Source organism: Diadema antillarum, unplaced genomic scaffold, assembly GCF_040938485.1.
Source record: "Diadema antillarum isolate AM-2024a unplaced genomic scaffold, OU_Dant_1.0 seq00002529_RagTag, whole genome shotgun sequence".
Classification (NCBI taxonomy): domain Eukaryota; kingdom Metazoa; phylum Echinodermata; class Echinoidea; order Diadematoida; family Diadematidae; genus Diadema; species Diadema antillarum.
The window spans coordinates 50,610-73,556 of record NW_027273132.1 but is presented as its reverse complement, the minus strand read 5'-3'; the positions used below and the strand labels follow the sequence as shown (position 1 = coordinate 73,556).

The following is a 22,947-nucleotide window of genomic DNA, read 5'->3' as shown; positions in this document are numbered from 1 at the left end:
ATGGATGCCAACGAAAATGTCACCACATTCAACGGTCATTTGAAAAATCATGCTGAAGGAAACGGCTCTTTGCCGGAGAAAGCAAGGAGTTCATCGACCGAGGAGGTCAGGCCAAGTGATGGTCAAGCTCCTTTGAGCTCGAAGGTTTTTCACTCGATCGAGGGAGAGACGACCGCACCGACTGACGCTAATGTAGTCGGTAAGATTCGCTGGATATCGTGTTTTCCGTTACATCGACATAATATTATTAATCAATGCATTGCAAAAATCTATTAATGAAGTGTCTCACTCCACTGATAGACAAGCGATTTGATAAACCCTGCTTGCAACCAAGCAACAGCTGGAATGCTGTGGAAGATATGGTATAAATCTGTCTGACGATAATATGCGCAAGAGTATAATTTCATAATGTAATAGCGTTTCCCATTTAAAGAGGCATTCCAGACGATTTTCATTTATACATGTATAATGATTATCACGTCATGTAGTACAAAATCGACTGCTCCACTTTTAGATTTGTGGAATTTATAGTGGTCTTTGAGCAGAGAAGTCAAGCCTACTCTGAATAGAAAAATCTTAAACAATATAAATTACACTGAACAGCGTTGAATACAGAGCATAGAGCCTCACATAATTTCAGAAATGTAGCTAATTTCACCTGTATGAAATCTATGCATGCCTTCTTCTTTTGTTCTGCTTCTTGAGCCCCAACTCATGCATTCTTATGGTTAGGCTAGCTGTTATGTCATCATCCTTGTTCATTGCAATTTGTTATCAGTTTTGAAAACATTCTTATTTCTCACCCTAATCTTATCACTATAAATTCTGAGACTCTGTAGGCCTACTCAGCAACAATGATTTATAGGTTGTTAAATTGTAAAAGTCTGAAAATCACCCGGAGGCCTCCTTTAAATTTTAATTGTTACCATTTAGACTAGCCTATTATCTTGATCTACATCGACAATGTCAATGGTGATGATGATGATGGTACCCTACTGGAGAGAACATAGTGTTCCACCAATGTGGAACAGAGTGTGAACACGATGTGAAATCTCTCCACACTTTTACAAATTCAAGCGTTTTAACATTGTGAACACACTGTGAATATAATGTGAAACAACATTACTATATGTGAACTGTGTATACGTGAAATACCACATTACAGTGCTGAAATCCTCCTGAACAATGTTCAATGCGAGTGTTTTCACAAAGCCGATCATGAACACACACGTACGTATAAAACACACTGTGTTTGACACTAACAGTCAAAAGCCTACATGTCTTTCCAGCAAGAATGATAGTGGTGGTGATGATGATGATAATCATGATGATGATGATGATGATGCTGGTGGTGGTGGTGGTGCGTGGTGCTGGCAGTAGTGATTCTGAATGCTTGGCAAAGGACGAAATTATATGATTAGCAGTAGACTCTGTAATAGTGAAGAATACTGATGCATTGGTTTTTATGCGTACTCTGACAGCCTGCTGAGCAATAAGCGTTTCCTTCTTTTCGCGCGTGTTTACTCTTCCCATCGATCCCCATGAATGCTTTTATAAATAGGCATGAATGATGCAGCATGAATGGTGAAAAAAATAAAAGACCCTCATCCTGTCACTAATTAAATGATTAGAATCACGATTTCTCATTATCTCTAATCATTTGCATCCACTGACGAATAAGAAAAAAACATGAACAACAATGGACACTATTATTATACCGGTATAGACAAGAATGTTCACAAAAGACGTAGACTTCTGATCAAAAGAATGTCAAAATAATGCACAGTCACATTCCTTGAGCTCCAAACATAATGTGAACAACATGCACGCCAGTACTGTAAATGTTTTTATGCGTGGGAACAGCGACGGAATATCTGGAAGCTACAGTCTCAAGTAAAAAGCCTTCAGCATTTATTGCAAACGTCACTTCTTTCTTATGACCAGAAACAAAAACAGCGAAACGTCGATTTTATGTATCAGAGAAGTTCACTCAACCCTGCACAAAGGTATAACCTAACACATTATTGGAAAAATCGAATCACAATGTATGTCTGAAGAAAAATGACGAGTGATCGTAAATGCCAAGGCAAATACCCCCTCAACGACGCTGCAGTGACATGTCCCATGCCTGTGTAATAAGTTTACACGTGTCTATTATACACTAGTCACACCCGGCCAATGTACGAGGAATGTTAGATGAGAACAAGTAGTAAGCTACACATTAGGGGACCTGCGATCATTATTGTACCACTCATTCTGTTAAAAAAGAAAAAGAATGCATGTTACTGCACAAAACTATTAAAAAAAAATCAAACTCAAATCTGTGAGTTAATTGGAATACTAAATGGAGGATTTAGCGATCAACAGTTATTCCTTTCAGCTCGTAAATGGTATAAGATGATTCTTTATCGAGCGCATAATAGGCCTATAAGAATAAGGCGTGGAAGTGCAAGCATTGTGTTTCGGGTGGTACAGTTCGTTATTTTAAAAGTTCGTTATTCTGAAGGTTCGTTAATTTGAAAAAAAAAAAAGAAGATCAAAAGCCTTTTTGACACGTAAAATTTTCTCATTCGTAATACTATCCAAAATATAATCGTTCAAAATTAGTTGTGAAGGGAAAATCAATGTCAGGGAGGACAGACGTGTAGAAAGTGTCATTGCAATCAGTGGATATACATACCAAAACAGCACTACAAACATACATGAAGGTGGGAGGCAGTATCATGTATGTTTCTTTGTTTGGTTTTTAGCGGGGGCGCCCCCACATCCGTTTCCCCGCCCTAGGCTCGCGCTGAATACATCATGTTTGCACGCTACCAGATCTGTACATAGATTTGGCTGTTATACCCTGGAATGTTATTAACATGATTATAATAATGTCACAACTGGAAATGCGATCAAACATTGATAGCGGTGAATCAAAAACACTTCCCACTTTCCGATACACTCAGATGGTTCAATAGAACTTGATTATTGTTTGGAAAACAATACTTATGTTTGGATGACAGTACAATGACAAATTCTGCACTTTTATGACCCCCATCCCCTATTCACTCAAGATAGAGGTGCAACCATCAATAAGTTTGTATGTGTCCAAGTTTGAACGATGTATTGGAATAAAATTCACGGCACAAATTGTATTGAAAACCATGACTGTTGTGAAGTACAGTGTACATGTATACGGCTTCCAATCATTGGCAGAAGCTGGTATATTATACATTATGTCCCAAAAAAAAAATACAATCAGATTTTCGCATTGATAACACCCAATATGATTAGACTGTCTAAATGCTACTTCAGGATCTTAAAATATAACATCTTAGCTCTATTTTGCAGAAAACCCCATTCAATTTTTGGTTAAGCGGTCACAGAGAAATGTGGATTGTTGTAAAGCATGTCATGAGTCTGATTCTTCCAAGTTTAGCACTTGGATGCTCTTGTGTGTGAACACAACTTGGAGGGAAGAGATTCTTGACATGCTCAACAAAATTCCTAATTTCTCTTGGCCACTGAAGCAAATCGAATTGGGTTTTCTGTAAGATGTGGGCAATGAGTTATAGTTTCATACCCTGAAACTGTATAATTGGATTGATTCACTATTTTTAAAGTTATCATTGCGGAAGGTCCCGTTGTAATTTTTTTGGGACATACGATATGTACACAACACACACTGAATACAAAAATGCAGTCTAATATCATCTCATCAATAGAATGGTGAGATGATGTTGGATTGTATTTTTGTGTTGCTGTAAATGATTGATTATATGTTACAATACATATTGCGCAATATGATATTGCAATTATTGCATAGGCCTACATCACGGCCCATTATGCCATCTAATCAATTACTGCAACGTGTGTTCTGTTGGTAGATCCTGACGAAGGCCGTGGCAGGCCGAAAGCTCGATTAAAGGGAACCCAAACACAAAGAGCAATGTGGATTGAGTGAAAGCAGCAACATTAGTAGAACACATCATTGAAAGTTTGAGGAAAATAAAGCCTAAAATATAAGGAGATATCAGTACTTTTCTCAATGAACCATAACTGTAGATGGTTTAGTCTGGAAACATTTTTATTATACTACTGTTCACATTTTACATGGTATAATGTTTTGTGATACAACTGACCTACACATATGCATCAAATGTAATATCTTGATTTTTTTTATATATTTCAAATCACTGCTCCCAGAGGTATATAGGACCTTTAAAACAGAAAAACAAAAGTATCTGGGCTTTACGGTAACAGGGAGTGGTATACTATTCGGGTGACTGAAGAAAACCTGATCCCAGCTCTCTCTTTTGTGTCTTAGAATAGAATAGAATAGAATATTTTCATGTCTGATCACAGCACACCGGAACAAAGCGGCTGCACATGAATTGACGACTTCGCTCTGTGTTCTGTATCCTTTCGTACACTGTATTAGGAAAGAAAACTCTTTCAACCCATTGTGTTGCGAGATGTGCACAGCGAATAACAACCAGTCTAAAAGCCAACTCGATCGGAAACTGCTCACTGACCGCTGACTTGCCATAATAGAGTTGACCAAATGCATCTCCTTTCCCTGGACGCCCCCTGGACACTTATTATCATAATATTCTGTCGTAGCCTCAGCCAGGAGGCCTTGTCAAAAGGCTAATTCTGTCGCGGCACCTCGTTGTTGAGACGCATTTGCTCTTGCAAAAATAACCGGACACTCCAGGTATTCAGTCACTGTGGTGTGGTGTTTTCATTACCGAGCTCGAGTCAGCTCTTTAAACAGTGCCTATAGATGGCGTTTAACAACAAATAAAACCATAAACAACGTACTGGCGCGGTCAGAATGAGGGGCGACGCGTGGTTGATGTTCATCTCCATATAGGAATCACGCTTTCTACTGCAACTGATTGACGAATTGCCTGCCATCAGCGCTTTCCTACTCCTTGTATCAAGTCGAACACAAGTCTTGTGGTGCCCAAGTACCTCACATCCATCATGGATGCTGACGAAAATGTCGCCAGATACAACGGTCATCCGGAGAAAGGGATTTCATCGACCGAGGAGGTCAAGTCAGGCGATGGTCAAGCTCCTTTGAGCTCGAAGATTTATCGTTCGATCGAGGGAGAGACAACCGAACCGACTGACGCCAATGTTATCGGTAAGATACGTCGGTCGTCGTGTCACATTCATATTCCTTACTAGAAAATCTCAATGTTTCTCTCCAGGGAGAAAAAGAGATGGGTAGCCTTGGTTTAGATGGAACATAAATGGTAAGATCTGGGAGGTGGTAAGATGGTGTGGATTTGTATTAGAACGATGCGTATACGTGGAAAGCATTCAGACTATGTTTATTTGTGTTCACGTAGCCTATCGATGTTGATGAATTAAAGTAGCATGGTTCTGAATGTTTGAATGCAAAGGTCGACATGATTATTTTGATGAGCAATAGTCACGATATTATTGATGGTAGGGGTGTAAGAGACACCATTCTGAGCGAACAGTCGTATCCGTAATTCTTTATTTTTTCTCTTTTTGACTATCACTCTTGTCCCCCCCCCCCCCCCTCCACAGAATGATAGGGCATGACTAATGAACACAAGACGCTTATACTGCCACAAGCAAGGACCCCATTTTAAGAGACACATGGAGTAAAGCGGAGCACACCCATTAAATCTATGTAATACTTCAAACTGCATATCCTCCGTGAGAGAACCCAACAGGGATGCTACTTGTTTTGTTTTCGGAGCCGTACAGATATGTCATGAATTTGTTTTTGTTAAAGGAAAATAGAAAAATATTATGTTTTATCATACATTTAAACCCTTACTTGAGGCACCATGCCTTACCCCGGATTGCCGTCATTATGACCCTGGGTCATGGCGTTTTGTAGCGTCACTTGATATGCTCGTATTTGTAAGATGAATTGCAGAAACACACTGCCTTCTTGGTGGCCAAAATTTTATATGCAGCGATCGCCGTTAATAATCTCAATTTCAATTCAGCCACGTTATGACTTTGTTTTTTGCCATAATTACAATGATGATAATTATGATGATGGGGATGATAACAATAATAATACTTTATGATATGATGATTTTCTTCAAAATATGTTATCAAAACAGGTGGTAGACTAGACAAACTTAATGTTAGCGTTCACACTGCCCAAATATCGAGAAGATGGCGGGGTGGGGGAAATATCCCGAGTTTGAGTGGGAAGTTTCGCGAGAAGTGTGGCGGGAAGTTTGCGGCCACACTGGCAGAACTTCGAGATCGCAATCTTCAACTTCGCGATCTTTTGCCTGTGTGACCACGGCCAGATATCATAGATGTTACGATGGTGCCGCTGCTGCACTGCTGAGCCATTAAGTAACTAAGGTTATAAAAATCAAATTATTTCAGTACAAGTACAGTATGAATAATAGTCTTCTTTCCTTATTTGTATCTGTCGAAATGAAATCGATGAATGTTACCAAAATATAGTCTGTTACTCGTGCTTACTAATGAATATGGCGTTGATTTTACAGTGTATGATTATTTTTTTCTTATCTCATTATGATTTTGTACTATGTATATATAAAATGCTGTAATATGTTACTTCGTTTTTGCCTCTTAACGGACTCATTGAAGAACAGCCTTTGGCTGAAGTGAGGCCGTGTCCAAATAAAATAATGGATGATGGAATCGCTTTCTTTGTTTATTTTTTGACTAATAAATTATATTCATTTCTGATCAGTTTCCTTCTTTTTGCGTTTGTTACATACTTAAAAAGCTGTATAACTTCGGTGATCCCTCGACGATTGCATTTATCCCCAAGTTGAATTATCCTTCGGGTTTATGTCAGGTTCAAGTGTGTGTGTGTGTGTGTGTGTGTGTGTGTGTGTGTGTGACACACATACACACTGCTATATCTATAGCTTCTGACCATCCGAGCATCGAGAATTAAGGATTTCTGGGATGAACAATGCACTGGATGGCTTTCTATAGCTAAGTCGGTAGAGCCTCCGGTCTAGTAATCCGGAAATCTCGGGGTCGTATCCCGATGGAACCCCATTTTCTTTGCTCATTTTTCCAGAGATAAAAATAAGCTCAAACTCAACTCAAACGTAACATTGCTCTGATGATCTTCATGATAATGAATACAAATCATCGGTGGACAAAAATGTCCTATACCGTGCAAGACTGAGGTGCATAAGTCATGGCATGGTGGCTATATGCCATGAATACTGCATCATAGCAGGGAGGTCTTCCCACCTCCCTGATCACAGACATGGAATCGACCAATTTTGTTGTTGTTGCTGCAGAATGCTGCTATTATTGTTATTATTGTTGTTGTTCGTTCGTTTGTGTTTTTTATCGACAGCGTGTTTATAAGGTGCTATCGATATATCTGTTCGTCGGCACTGCAATATGCAATCGTTTTAATTTTAATAGGTTTACTTTTGAATTTTGAAATTGGATCATTTTCTACGGGACTGTGCCGTTAAGGTCGTCAAAGGTCTCTAACACTGAAGGCCATCTGACTGAATAATTATCTGCATGCAATGGAAAAGACGCTGAGCCACAGCGATTCATTATGACGTAAATCAGGGCACTATAATTCACGTTGCCAAGACGACGAATGCGAGAATATTCATGATATCAGCACCAACATCAACATGGCTGCGTTTAGGTGGGCACGTTTTTGTACATATAGTCATAATGTTTTGTACATAGTCAACATTCAGTTGACAACACAATTATAACGATATTAAATCATAATATGAATCAATCATCAAAAAGCAAAACAAAACCTTTGCCACGATATGCCTACCTTACTTGGTCTTTTTTGCACATCAAGGAATATTCTTGAAGTTATGTAATTATAATACGTACAATGATACACATAATTTCATAATACGTATACCCACTCATGGCAGTCATTCAGTTGACAACACAATGTTTTTCAATGGTCCTCAGTAAAATGTGTAATTTATAAATGACACTCAGTTCTGATATATCGTGAATTTGATCCTAACAGATCTTTCAGGTGGAGGCATATGACAGTCATATCAATGGTTGCACCTTCGAGTTGAGTGAATTGCCTGTTATGTAGAACGTATTTTTTTTTAATCAACTGGAATATAAGATATGTCCGAAAATGTGGAATATGGAACAAGAATAAATTAAAAAGTGATGGATCGAAATAGAGTGAATCGCAAGTGACGATAAAAGGGGATTTATCATTATACCGCCACCCAAACTTTTAAGTGCTTTGCAAACAAGCGGTGAGGTACAGTTCACCGAATGTATCGGAAATAAAAGTGGGAGGTGTTTTGATTCACTGCTATCAATGTTTGTTCCCATTTCCTATCGTGCCAAATCATATGTAATGTTAATAACATTCCAGAGATACGAGATCTCTGCCCCGAGCGGATCACACAGAGTGCAAACATGTTATGCATGTTCAATGTCCATGAAATGCAAGGCAGAGACAACCCCCCCCCCCCCACCCCCCCCCCCCCCCCCAAAAAAAAAGAGAGAAAATAATAATATACAGTACGTGAAGGTGCCACCTTTCTTTAGTTCACCTTCTTCTTTTGGTCAGTGCCCAATGAGTACAACAAAACTTGTATACCTTTTTATAACTTTTATACAATAACTATTCATTGTCCATCAAATTGATTTTCCTGTCCTTATTATCATTTGATCTTGAGCCACAAAAAAAAAAAAAAAATAGATTGGAAGATTTCAGTGGCCCGAACGTTCATGAGACCGAGATATAATATTGATATAGTATAATATATTATATATATATATATACGTACATGTATGTAGAATATTCATGTATATGGATATATATATATATATATATATATATATATATATATATATATATATATATATATATATACCGGGTGTCCCAAAAAAAGCGGAACGGTGGATTTTCAGTACCTTGCGGTCTAAAAGTTATACATCTTTTGACATCACTAAAAAGAGCATCTTCCGCAGAATACTATGATACCAAAATCATTTAATTTGGTTCAGTACTTTTTATTCTACACCAATTTCTGAAAATGCAGTGATTGTCAAATTTCGCCAGATTTTTGCGACTTATGAGATAATAATTTGAGCGCGACACGCGATCCGTACAGTGAATATTGTGTAAGCTCGGTGATCCATGTCAACAAAAGATACAGCTTTCACATTGGACACGGGCCAGGAAAAAAAAATAGTGTGTGTGTGTGTGTGTGTGTGTGTGTGTGCGCTCCCAATATGAAAGCGTTATCTTTTGTTGACATGGATCAACGAGCTAACACAATTCACCGTATGGAACGCGAGTCGCGCCCAAATTATTATCTCATAAGTCGCAAAAAATTGAAAATGACTGCATTTACAGAAATTGGCGTAGAATAAAAAGTGCGCAACCAAATTTAATGATTTTGGTATCATGGTCTTCTGCAGAAGATGCTCTTTCTAATGATGTCAAAAAATATATCACTTTTAGAACGCAAGGTACTGAAATCCACCGTTCCGCTTTTTTTGGGACACCCGGTATATATATATATATATATATACATGTATATACATACAACATGTAGATAGGTGTGGTACTGATAATATCATAGAAAATAGCAAAGTATTGTGTGGAGCCCCGCAAACTGCCCTGTCTACGTTGTACTGGTATCATACGATGTGAGGCCCTATATAGCCTATACTGGTGTATGAAATAAACATGTATTTTATTCCATTGCGAAAAGACGTTTGCTCCAGACCTCTGCGTAGCTTTGCATTCATAAGGCTTCGCTGTCCCTTGGAATTATTCATAAGAGCACAAAATCTGTCATTGTTCGTTCGTGGGAATCATTGTGTCTTACAGACATGTCAGTTTTTGTTTTTGTTTTTTCTTCGGAGGACTCATTACCATGATTACGATCAGCGTTTCGGTAGGCGAACCTGGGAAGGCTTCGCTGATTTGTGCACCGGATTCATCTCCGCAGGGAGTATAGCAGTTGCGAAGCAAGAGGATTTTTCCCCCGCTGTGCATGGTCAATGAACAAAGGAAAGCGTAATGAAAATAATCCGTCGGACGAGGAAGAAAAAGTTGAAGCAGCGGCCTTGTGTTATGGATGATTTGCCGGTCAATAATTAACGCAACTAAAACTTGACGATTGAACGTTCATTCAACTTCATTTGACCTGTCTCTATCTTAGTGTTAATTCTGAGTTAATGGTCGTAGAGTAAATAAAAAAATCGTTCATGTGACAGAACGGTTATCAAAATCATACTCCACAAACATGTCATGCACACGCATATTGGTTCATGCACTCACTGTGCATATCCCATAGATATCGTTGCTTTAATTTATTGCAAGGAGGTCACGTTCGTTCTGTATAGGCGAAGTTCATTTTGTCTGCTTGTGTGTTTTTGATGATCGGTGTTAATGCCCGCCATCTTTCTTTGAGCAATCCGAACTCTAACATAATGTCGGGTATATTTTGCATGTTTATTCATTAGTTGAAATAAAATTTCCCCCACATGATTAAATTTTTATAAACAATATAAACAATATATAATAAATAATATATATAAATGTATAATATATGATATAAATATATAAACAATATTATAAACAACCCCGTCCACGGTCCAGACATAATTATTTGTATTCATAAGCATAATCTGAAGCGTGTGCTGTAAAATGAATATCAAAAAGGGTGTTATAAGATAAAGTTTGTCTTCCACAAACACCCTCTTCATTTGATACTCTACTTTGTTATTACCCTTTTAAAGTATGGCATATACTCCCATGGGAAAACTGTCATAATAGATACCTAGGAAGAATATTATTACAGAAAAAAAGCTCTTCGTATTTTTTGGTATATTGAACCCTGGAGATGCCACTCTGATGTTTTATTTCGTGAAAAAAAACAACATTTTAAAGATTAGTGACTTGTATTGTTTGCACTTAAGACAATTTATTTAATTATCTATTTATTTATTTGTTTATTTATTTATTTATTTATGTATTTGTTTATTTATTTGTTTATTTATTTATTTATTTATCTATTTATGTATTTATTTGTTTATTTATTTACTTGTTTATTTACTTATTTATCTATATATTTATTTATTTATTCATTCATTGATATTTATTCAATAATTCTCTGCCTCCAGCTCTCATGTAAGTTTATGTTTCTATATTATGTGTACCTCTTTTCTGTCGTTGTTTTCTTCTTTTGTTTCAAGCAATTTGCCTATAGTTCTGTCATTTTCGTTACTAGATATTTTTATGCGGGGACTGGAAACTATAAGCCCTGCTCTTTAGCGGTTCCCTCCATGTCCAAAAATTTACTTTCGGTATATTTGTCATGAAATTTGCAACATTGTTTCTCAGTTCACAGTTGTTGGGGTTTTTTTGTGTGTTTTTCATTGCATTGTCATGCTGAATGTGTATTCAAAATGTTACAATTATATTTGTCGGGAATGAAATTAAACAAAATGAAATAAACGAAATGAAAATGAAATGAAAGTGTTTGAAACTGTATATATAGCACTCCTGGAAAACCGATTTTATTCCTTTTGCGATTAATTTCCGCAAATAAAACCGACAGGGTATAATTTCCAAGCATAGTTCTCTATGAATTGGGCCTGATATAAAAATCCGTGACCAGGCATGGTCAATCGAGTAATTTTCATTTCATTCTTAATCTTTACACCATTTCTACGCTGGCATCACCGTGTCTTTACTATTATGCATCGCTCATCCTATTGTGTAGGGATGCCGAAAAGTAAATCCCCATCAAAAAGACATAATATGAAGAGTTTTGTCGCAAAACGAGCTAACTCCATTCTTGATAAGTTGAGATATTTGTGATCAAAGTCGCTAAAAAAACACCAAAGAAAATAGTAAGAAAATATGGAATATTTTTAATCATCCCTCCCTGCTATGTTAAACAAGTGAAGTATCACCGGAAAGGTTTTATTTAGCTCTATCTAATGATGGACATATAGGTCTACTTTAAAATGTTTCAAAATGGCACTTGGCCCAGTTTGCAATGAAACTGTTCATATCTTCTTTAAAGAGTGTCTAAATCGTTAATGCAATGAGAAATGAATGGAAATTATTGTCTTCCTATCTGTTGGCCAGGGTGACACAACATTTCCTCCTGCGATAATTGCTCCGGTCTTATTTTCTCCAAGGACTCATGGTTGTATAGGGTTAGGGTTAGGGTTGTGATATTCTTTTAGGTTTAGTTTGATGTGAGGATTAGGATTAGGGTTTAGTTTGTGTTGGTGTGTAGAATTTATGTTTGGTTTTAGCGTACAAATATTTAATTGGAACAATATTGTCGCAGGAGCAAATGTCATGGAGTCTTGGGGCAGGTCCAATTTTGGCACATTTGTACTTTGAATATTTTGAGTGGCGGCATCAAAGTGAGTTCAAAGGGAATACGACTTTTGAGACTCCATCTCTTGTACCTTCTTGCTCCAAAGTATCTCTTTGGAGAGTAGTGAAACACTGGTCCAGAGCTACCAAGTCTCACGCATTCTGCGTGAGACTCAAGCATTTAGGGGCCGTCTCACGATCTCACGCATGGCACCCATTTTTCTCGCGCATCGGGCGAAGTCTGCCACTTGGGCCTATAATAAGGAGCATATCTCAAAGGATTAGAGTGATGGTTGCAATCGAAGGTATATTTTCCTTTTGTCTTTCAAAATAAGTAAAACCTGATCGCACCATTAAGAGCTAAGAATTGAAAAAGCTCCCTACCGTGGGAGGCCACAGGGGGGGAAACCCCTCCCACACCCTCGCTCGCGCGCACATTCGCTCGCCGAGATGCCGAGTCATGAAAATCTCACTCATAAAAATTTTTTGAACTTGGCATCCCTGCTGGTCATTTGCTAGTGTGGCGACCCTCTGTCTAGCTGTTTCTCTTGTAATCATATTTATTACAACAGTTTGTTACAAGCGGTCTGTTACAAAGGCTTGCGAGTGGTTGCATCACTGTCATGTGCACACAATGTTGTTACGTACATACCGTGTTCTCACCGTAACATTATAGTAATCATATATAGGGTCTACCAGCATACTGCATACTGTAATCGTGGAAATATGACCATCAGAATGTTTGCTATTGACAAATTTCTTGGAAAAAAAGGAGCAGTCTGTTCTATGGAAACAGGGTTATTGGCCGTCAGTCTGTATTAAAAGCACACCGTACATGCCCGCATGTTTACACGTCGTGTAGGCCTAAATGGATTTTGAAAGCCTTCCCTGCCAAAGAGATAGTAGGCCTACATTACTCATGTTAGTACGGTTCTGATGCGTTCGTTTGCTCACCCGAGTGCATTGATAACTTTCTAATCCCAGTATTCATTTCTGCATTCAGACTGACATCAGACCTTGGCCCTTTTTCATAAAGCTGTTCGTAAAATTATGCATGACTTAACGAACGACTGGAATATGAAGTGCCAATATGTGTGCTCATTTCCCCCCTTAAGTACGACTATAGGTTAATATTTCATCTACATTGGGGAAAAATACACTTTCAACGAAAAACGCGCGTTAATATGTAAGAATAATCATTATCATCTGCAAATTTCAACTTTAGCAATTGAAATTAGCGATGATTACGATATAACCCACTTGGCTTTCCATATTCCAGTCGTTCGTAGTGTCATTCTTAACTTTACGAACAGCTTTATGAAACAGGTCCCTGTATGGACATAAAATATGAACACCCAAAGAGAGAGGAAAAGATGGGAGAGAGGTAGAGGGAGAGATGAGAGAAAGAAATGAAGACTATATGGAGAAAAATAGGGGGTAACACCATTTTTAACTTCTTTTTCTCCCTAATTTGAATCTTGCTTGCTTGATTTGTTTCCTCTGGCACTGTTACATTGGATGCTATATCTTGATTATGGCGCTTGAGAAATAATGCTGGTTCTTGATTGCTCTTATAATCGCTCGATGGTAATGTAGCGTGATTATTGTTCGGGTGTCGCAGATGTGCTGTTTATAACCACTATCTTCTTCTCAAGATTGCATATAAGAAATGACTATAAAGATGACTGTATAGATTAATGTTTATTACTGATATTGTCGAATATTTATTATCTGATCAGGTAAGGTACCGCCATGGCTGAGGGGAAATTTATTCCGCAACGGGCCAGGCATGTTTGAAGTCGGACCGGACAAAATGGACCACCTCTTCGATGGGTTGGCTTTTCTTCATCGCTTTATTATCCACGAGGGGGGACGGATCCAGTATCAAGGACGCTTTCTCCGGGTACACCAAAACTCTTGCCGCGTATAGAAAGTGCATCTGATTTTCAAACTCTGTGCAAAAGCTATACAGTATAGTTAAACCCATAATCAATCTTCGTTCGAAAGAACGATTCTCCTATTTAAAAATGATACAGGGATTTATTGCAGTTTCACAAACAGTGTACTTACCATATCCAGCCGTTCCCGAAGATCCCTCCCCTTTTCTCAGCTTTAAGAAGAAAATGAAGCATGACTACCAAATAACAAACTATAGTATTGAACATATTATGCGACTATTAATATGAAATATAGTCCACCCACACTGCCCGGTGATCGTTAAAAATGCACGTAAATAGTAGCAAGGATTGAAATCGTTCTATTAACGTCTATTGTCTACAGTGAGGGAGAGAGATTATAAAACAGTTCTATATTAAGAATATAATACATTCGTTTCTGTACGTCATTACCATTAGAGCGATATGTACGCGGCCGCCCTCAAACATCAGCGACTGACCTTCGGCGGCTTCGGGACGGTGGCCCGCCATCCGGACCCATGCAAGACCCTCTTCCAGCGGCTCCTGTCCCTCTTCAAGCTGGAATTTCCCGACAACTGCAACGTGAACTGGATGAAACTCGGCGACGATTACTTCGTGATGACCGAGACGCCCAAGCTGAAGAAGATCGATGCCGACTCCCTCGACGTCCTCGACACCGTGAGTTGCGTCCTATAGCACTGTCCTTTCAATCAAAGACTGTTCAGCGTGTTTTCCACATTTTTTTCTCGAAAAAACATTAACCATAAATATCCCTTTGAAACTGAACATAAATTGATGTAAAGTATACAAATTGATGCTGCGAAAAGAAATAATGTTAGAGCAATAATTATCTGAAATCATTTTGTAACTTCATCTGATGAATCACCAGACACACCGGAGGAGTTATTCGTTCCAACAACTTGGTTTCGGTATTTTAACATACAAGCCACAACATTTATTGTATTTCAGTTCACAGTATTTTCCTTGATCACATTATTCTACTACATTTTTGTGTCATGTGTATTCAAACATTCTACTATAAACAATTATATTTCATTCGAAATGAAATAAACAAAAATGAACTGAATGAAACAGCCCGAACAGCTCTGAAAGTCCTACGACATATTAAATCGTAAATATCCAAAGCCCACAATACCATGGCACAAAATATGTCGTGCTCATGCGCAACGTCGTTCAAGTGATGAAATCATGTGATTATCAAGACTTGCCAGTTTTCTTGGCAGAGGGTAAGGAAGGCGATGAGGAGCTTGAGCAAAGCTCTAAGCATGACGCCAGTCGTTATGACGATGATATAAAACGTTTTCGACACTGTGATGATGATTCCCTTATTTTATATAGACGACAAAAGGAACATAGCAATAATTTATGACAAGGAGATCAGATTTAACAACTCTTCCTCTTGTCGTGTTCGTTACACGAAGACTGCGATTTTCAACATCTTATATCGTTCCTTTTCTCATGTTATGAACATTATTTTAAAACTTTTGTAGAAATCCAATCTTACTCATACACTGTCATTAACTTGATCACATCAGATCAGAACCTTGATGTAAATCAGCATGCTGATCGAGCTACCCTGGATAAAGAGAAATAAATGAATAATGAAGTGCATGTGAATTAAAAAAAAATAGTGTATACAGTGTACAAGCATAGATTCAAGAACATTCCTATATACGTGAATGTTCAAATATTATAATGTGACTGCACGATTTCAACCTACCCAGGTACGCATCGACAACCTTCTTGGCGTCCATACCGCCACCGCCCACCCGCACACGACTCGCGATGGCACCACATACAACATGGGTACTGCAATGAGTATGAGATGCCGCTACTCTATCATCCAGATACCGCCTTGCCCAAAAGGTTTGACAGTATGATCATGGGTGCAAAATAGTGCTTCCCATCGGGTTAACGCATTTTACTTGTATTTTGATCCCTTTTATGTATATGAACACTTGTATCCCTGCAGATTTGACTACAAGAAACCGTAAGCCGAATGCCCACTGTGCGACCTGAGCCTGCGAGCTGTATAGGGCGCAACATTTCGTTACGAAATGATCATTTCGTCGACGAAATTACCGATTTCGTAACAAAATAGGTCATGCGACACTTGGTACCCCATACAGCTCGCACCAACTCGCCACCAGCTCGCAGGCTCAGGTCGCACAGTGGACATTGGGCTTTAGTCAGGTGGAACGTGGTCGTGGCCGAAAAAACACACAACAACAACAAACAACTTCAACTACTCAAATGAATCTCAAAAATGCTTATCTTATTAGTGAATATAGTTTTAATCCATGTCATGTTGGTGCCTCAGGAGTTTTCGATATTTCTAGTAAAGTTAAGAGAGAGTTTAGCCTGGGGGGCTCAATCCTGACTTGTTTTATCGTGCTGCCTTCTTTGTTGGTGTGTTTTATATTGTGAATGCTATCTATTTTGTTTTATCATTGTTTTGCTCAGTTATCACTTCTGTAAACATGAATTTATATTTTGTGATATTTTGATGATTGGAAATAGAAGTTGTGGAATTGAAATCCCCTTTATGGATAACCTTGCTTTGTTCTACTTTCTTCTTCTTCTCCTCCTCCTCTCCCTCCTCCTCCTCCGTCTTCTTCTTCTTCTTCTTCTTCTTCTTCTTCTTTTTTTTTCTTCGCTGTGATTTGTGCCTCTACCCCTCACCAATCATCTAGGTTCAGACCCGTGGGACTCGGCGTCCATCTTGACGAGTATTCCTTCCTCCACGTACAACCCGTCGTATTTCCACAGCTTTGGCCTTACTGACAACTACATCATCTTCCTCGAACAACCACTGCGAATCAACATGCTGAAAGGTTCGTCTGTAATTTTTTGTAACTAGTCTTTTACTAACTAGTGTGGTTTGATGGCCCGTTACTCTTCAACATGTAGATTAGTTTTGATTGCCACGCTGGAATCATTTTGACTGGAATTACAAAGTAGGCACTTGTTAAACGTGGTCCACGCAAATAAAATAAACTATTAATACAATACATATGCAAAATTAATCTAGATTATGTGCCATTAAAGAATTTGGTAATAGCGAGCTCTACTCTCTATAAAAAAAAAAATCGAGTGAAAATATTCACTCTTGAAGGAGTGAATACAAAAAGAGTGACTTTAGAGTGAAATTGGAGTGAATTTTAAGTGAAATGTTCATTTTCCCTCATTTTAGAGTGACCTCAGGGATCACTCGAAGATTTTGGAGTGATCCCTGAGGTCACACTAAAACGAGTGAAAATGAATATTTTCACTCAAAATTCACTCCAACTTCATTCACTCTTTTTGTATTCACTCCTTCAAGAGTGAATATTTTCACTCGATTTTTTTTTCAGAGAGTAGATCCACAACAGGAACGCTAAGACCCCCCCCCCCCCGATTGGGCAATGAAAACGGCTGTCTCGTATGTGCAGAACACCATTGCATTTTGTTGTTATTGTTGTTGTTGTTGTTTGCCTTATATAGCCTCGTCTTTAGCGTAGATCTTAAGGTCGCTGATGTATGGATGGGTTGAATAACGACATGAAACTGGCTGACGTGACAGGCAATTATATAATTTTTGCCTTTCTCTTTCAGCGTTAGCATCCAAACTGACGGGACAGCCTCTGACGGAATGCATGCAATTCTGCAAGGCGGAAAAGACGCGCTTTTACCTCATCCGACGCGCGGATGGACACGTATTCCCGACGCATTACACCGCCGACGCGTTCTTCTGCTTCCACCACATCAACGCCTTCGAAGATGGTCGAGGCCACGTGGCCGTAGACATGTGCTGCTACGCGGACGACGGTATTCTGCGACGCGTCACTATGGCAAACCTACTATCCGACGGATTGCACACGCACGACTCCAGGCCGTTGCGATACGTACTGCCACTGGAGGAACACGCCGGAAGTCTGGCCGAGAAGGTTTGCTTTCGTTCGCTCATACCTTGATGATTGAATTGTTGTCAGTAGAAAAATCATCGTTTGGGATTACTACTCACTAACCTCATTCTCCACCATTGCCCATATTCGTACCTCGAAAATATCGCAGCAGTGTAGGCTATGTTCAGGGTACCAAGTCAAAAAAAAAACACACAAAAAAAAACATGAACAGCTATGACAGATACTATATTACGGAGGACCTCCACTGATTTTAGCTAGTTATGATTTTTTTTTCCATGACATTTCTTCAGAATTTACATTACTTTGTCTTTCTCGATTTCTTAACTTATACTTCGGCTTTTGCGTACTTGACCAAAAACTGAAACTGTGACTATTTGTTAATTGTATTAATGTGTTTTTCACTTAAAATTTTTGTGTACGTGAAGTCCTTGCCACACAACTCGGGACGGCTATTTCTTCCAGTTACATCACATTCATGACGACACGTTTACTTTTTTTTTTTCTCATCGTCATTTCTGTCGTCATGGCCGTCTCATTTTCAAGAAAAAAAATGATATTGTGATGGCCTGCTACGAAATTCACATTGGGATCCATGATGCTAATCGTGTATAGTTATCCCATATACGACGTACATATATCTAGTTGTGGCGATATACATTGATATGACCGTGACATATTGTGGGAGCCGGGCGCTGTTTATTGAAACAAAGAAAGGGAAAACTGACCAAAAACGATGCAAACCCATTTTCTTTGCTCAAAGTTTTCACTATATATTTACTGAGTGGATTTTTGTTTAATACTAGTAAATGACATTACATAATTATTATGTTCATCATGATTATCATCATCATCATAATCATCATACAGGAAGGGTCAAATGCTATAAAAAGTTCGTCCTCTTATGCTGAGATTGTTCGTTTGAGTTTCACGTGGCAGGTCAGAGGAATAAACTAGTTTTCATCTTATTTGTATACTGTCAATCAGGCAAGACAAAATGGCGGCTCTCTCGTCACCATGACGGGTTCCCGCGCTACAGCAACTCTGAACGATGATGGCAGCATTTATTGTCATCCCGAATCTCTTGCCGACGTAGGTAAGTATACAGAATATAATTTAATAATGACAACGAAAATTAATGGCCGGTGGTTTAAAGCATACAATAACTATGTTTTGACTTTAAAGGTAAGGTTTTCAGTGGTATCACTTCTTTTCCTGAGGACTCTGTGCAGACAACATTGTGTCGTTATCAATAGAGGCGTTTAAGCCCGTGACATTCCAGCGGGAATCCAAGTCATCTGAAGAAAAATTATGATATACATAATACTGCACTCCCGTTATAACAAATCCGCGGTTGTAACGAAATTTTGGGTACAAAAATGCGAAATTCAGGGCCAACAATTTATTATCGTTTACATATCTCTGTACACTATTTGTTCGGATATAACGAAAGAAAACTGCCGGTCCCGAGAACTTCGTCATAAAGGGAGTCGTCTGTATAATGTACAGACGGCACTTATTATGGCACTATTATGATGCAAATGTGACCAAACTAGTGATGATCATGCAGGTGTTATGATCATGAATCAATGCAAGTCAACATGCTTTTGCACTGCATAGTCCCTTTAATGTCCATTTGATAAGGCAGAATATGTTTCGTATCCTTTAACACAGGCCTGGAGGCACCTGCCATTAATTACAAGGTATACAACGGAAGACCGTACCAATATGCGTACGGTGTAGGTGGGAACACACAAGACGTAAGTTTCGTTCGTTCTTGCATCATTCGTCTCTCCGCTGTCCTATGGTTGTTTAAAAATGGGTATACTGATAGGTAGGCCTAACCCTGTATCACAAACCAACAAAAAGTTGCCAGTCATGACTTTTTAGGCAGATTCTGAAAGAGCCAACTCTAGCTTTGCAGTATGACGTAGGGCCTATAACTCAACACAAATGTGACCATGCACCTCTAAACGAACATAAAGTCGCACACACTGATTTTGCGTGAGGACTGAAAATAAGTGAAATGGGTCAACCTAACCGAACTTGACTTTTTCATATTTTCTAAAAGAGCGGGTCTTCTTTTACATCATGCTAAAATTTGGTATCATAAAACGGGCAGGAAAGTGTGCTTTTTTAGCAGTTTATCTCGAACATTTTTGGTAGAATAGTGGTGTGTCTTTAGAATCCCTTTTTCATTTCTGAAAAACCTTGTCCACACTCTTCACTTTCAACTCTAATAGCTTTTGAAAGGATAGTGCTACTGCTTTGAAAGTTGGCATTAATTATGGACAGAATGTGTTAATGAGGCATGCTTAATTTCAGTTTAATCTGATATCCCCTTCATTGTTGTTACTCTGGTGGTTTACTTCCTTTTTTTTGTCCCATTCATCGCACAGCCACGGTTTGGTAAAGATTTAGCGCTTGAATAGACACTGTACTTCAGAGCCTCTTTTCTCAGTTCACACTTTTCCTGAGTTTGTGCTTTCTTTCCAGTATTTAGATAGGTTAGGAGAGTCCATTTGATTTGAGTTATACATCGTTTTAAAGCTTAAAGTCTGCTCTTTCAGAATATGGTCTTAGCTAAAAATTCATGTCTGGCGACTTTTTGCTTGTTTTGAGGTGCAGGGTCACAAATGGACTTTTCTAACCCATCTAAATAATGGAAAGAAAGCACACACTCTGGAAGAGGGTTTAACCCACTGAGATAAGGGGTGCTGAAGTTAAAGGGTCTATTCAAGCGTTTGAATCTCACCAAACCACGCTCTGTGTAATGAATAGGACACACTACTTAGAGTTAGCAACTAAGGGATTATCAGATTAATCTGTAGATTCTAATGGTGCATGGTAGAGCTCTTCCACCAACTTCTATTCACGATTACTATAGTAATTGTATACCAACTTTCAAAGCAGCGTTTAGCGTCATCCTTTCAAAAGCTAGCTGTTGGAGTTGAAAGTATGCGAGTGTGTAAAAGTGTGTATCTAGGAAATGAAAAGGGGCCTCTCAGATATAGACCTACCTAATCACGATATTTTACCCCAAAACAACAAAGCGTTCTAGGAAACCTGCAAAAAAATATAATCCATATTACAATCCCAAAATTATGTATATATGTATATATATATATATATATATATATATATATATATATATACATTATACTTCATACATTTTCCTTGTGTCGCAGTGTGAAGTTTAATCCCAAATCAGTTTCTTTCGACGGTGTACCTGTATTTCTGATCTGGTCGTGTACTAACATCTTACATTAAAATTGTTCTTCTTCACTGTTGATAGTTACACAAAATCGATCTTGAGACCGGCACTGTTTCCACGTGGTCGAGTCCCGGATGTTTTCCCTCCGAGCCGGTCTTTGTTCCCTCGCCCACCTCGTCCGCAGAAGACGATGGTAGGTCCATGTTATTTCTGTAAATCGTCCTTAAATTTTTTCCATAATACAGTACACCCCCACTATAACGAACACGGGTAGTAACCAAATTCTCGTTTACAACGAAATAAAGATTCAGGTCTCAAAATGATTATCTACATAATGATTATACTCTGTGATATCTTTACACTCTTTGTTATAACAGAATTTCGATAAAATGAAGTAAAATTGCCTGTCCCGAGGATTTAATATAAGGGGAGTCGTCTGTACGTGCACGAACAGGTTCTTAATGACATCCTTTTCTTTCATATTATGATGAAACTCCTCAAAGGCCCTTTTCCACATCTACTTTAGATCGCCAACGGCTTCTGAAAACCGGGGATATACGTATTACTGGTGGTTGGGATTGACCGGACACAAAATAGAAAGAAAAAAAAATGGAAATTTCCCATCCATATAACGTTTCTCTATAGCATCGCTGAGCCCAACATTGGCTGAAGGGACTACTTACGGACCTGCATTGTCTTAATAGGTCCGACCGATAGCACCGAAAATCAAAACGGTTTACATGTTGGGCTACAAGCTGTGCTAAGTTTTTGTTGTCACGCTTCCTCCACTGTACATTAATTGCCATTATAGATAAATTTTCACTGTCATATTTTGGCTTTGAAGGAAATGATGTTACCTTGAATTGAATTGAATTAAATTGAAATGAATTGAATTGAACTGAACTTAATTCAATTGAATTCAATTCAATCGAATGGAATGTATTAATTATTGGCATAACACTGCTGGCAACCTATACAATGTGAAACCACTCTCCGATATAATATTTCCCTAGTAACATGTGTAATGGATAACGGTCATTTTATGCTCTTCCTCTTCCCACAGGGGTCATTCTCTCTTGCGTCCTGGATCTGGAGCGAGAAGGCAACCGTCCGTATCTCCTGATACTTGACGCGCGCTCCTTCACGGAGATTGCGCGCGCGGAGGTGACCGAGAAGACGAAAACGTTCGGCTTTCACGGCATGTTCTCGGCGGGAGACTAAAAGGAGAGACCCTTCGTTTGGAGATATCCGTCGTCATCGTCATCATCGTGTTATGTTGTCATTTTTGCGATTCGTGAATTGCCTGATAAGGAACATAATATAGAAAAGTTTATGCTTAAACTATTCACACCGTGCACAATAATTTATCATGATTAGTTTGCCAGACTGCAATCAAGTTTGACACACTACTTAGACAAGGGTCCTGATTTATGAAGAGTTGTAATTGATTATATAGTTGATTTATATATAATAAGTATGATAAGTCTATGGCAGCCTGTGTGGTAAGGACATTTATAATCGATTATTATTATCTTTTGATAAGACGGG

General features: G+C 38.6%; 1 protein-coding gene across 1 annotated transcript; it reads left to right on the top strand.

Annotated features, from left to right (window-relative positions):
* On the top strand, positions 1-22,620 carry LOC139714920 (retinal Mueller cells isomerohydrolase-like). The gene is made up of 11 exons (XM_071626567.1): positions 1-105; positions 4,909-5,137; positions 14,086-14,249; positions 14,701-14,940; positions 16,008-16,149; positions 16,977-17,117; positions 17,878-18,188; positions 19,173-19,281; positions 19,860-19,945; positions 21,481-21,592; positions 22,463-22,620. Exons 1-11 carry the CDS (start codon positions 1-3, stop codon positions 22,618-22,620), a joined length of 1,797 nt encoding a protein of 598 aa, XP_071482668.1.
* The last annotated feature ends 327 nt before the right edge of the window (positions 22,621-22,947 follow it).

Excerpts from the sequence above, each read along its gene's own strand:
- LOC139714920 (XM_071626567.1), top strand. The coding sequence starts at position 1 with ATGGATGCCAACGAAAATGTCACCACATTCAACGGTCATTTGAAAAAT. Across the intron at positions 19,282-19,859 it reads CGAATCTCTTGCCGACGTAG|GCCTGGAGGCACCTGCCATT; the intron begins GTAAGTATACAG and ends CCTTTAACACAG. Across the intron at positions 19,946-21,480 it reads TAGGTGGGAACACACAAGAC|TTACACAAAATCGATCTTGA; the intron begins GTAAGTTTCGTT and ends CACTGTTGATAG.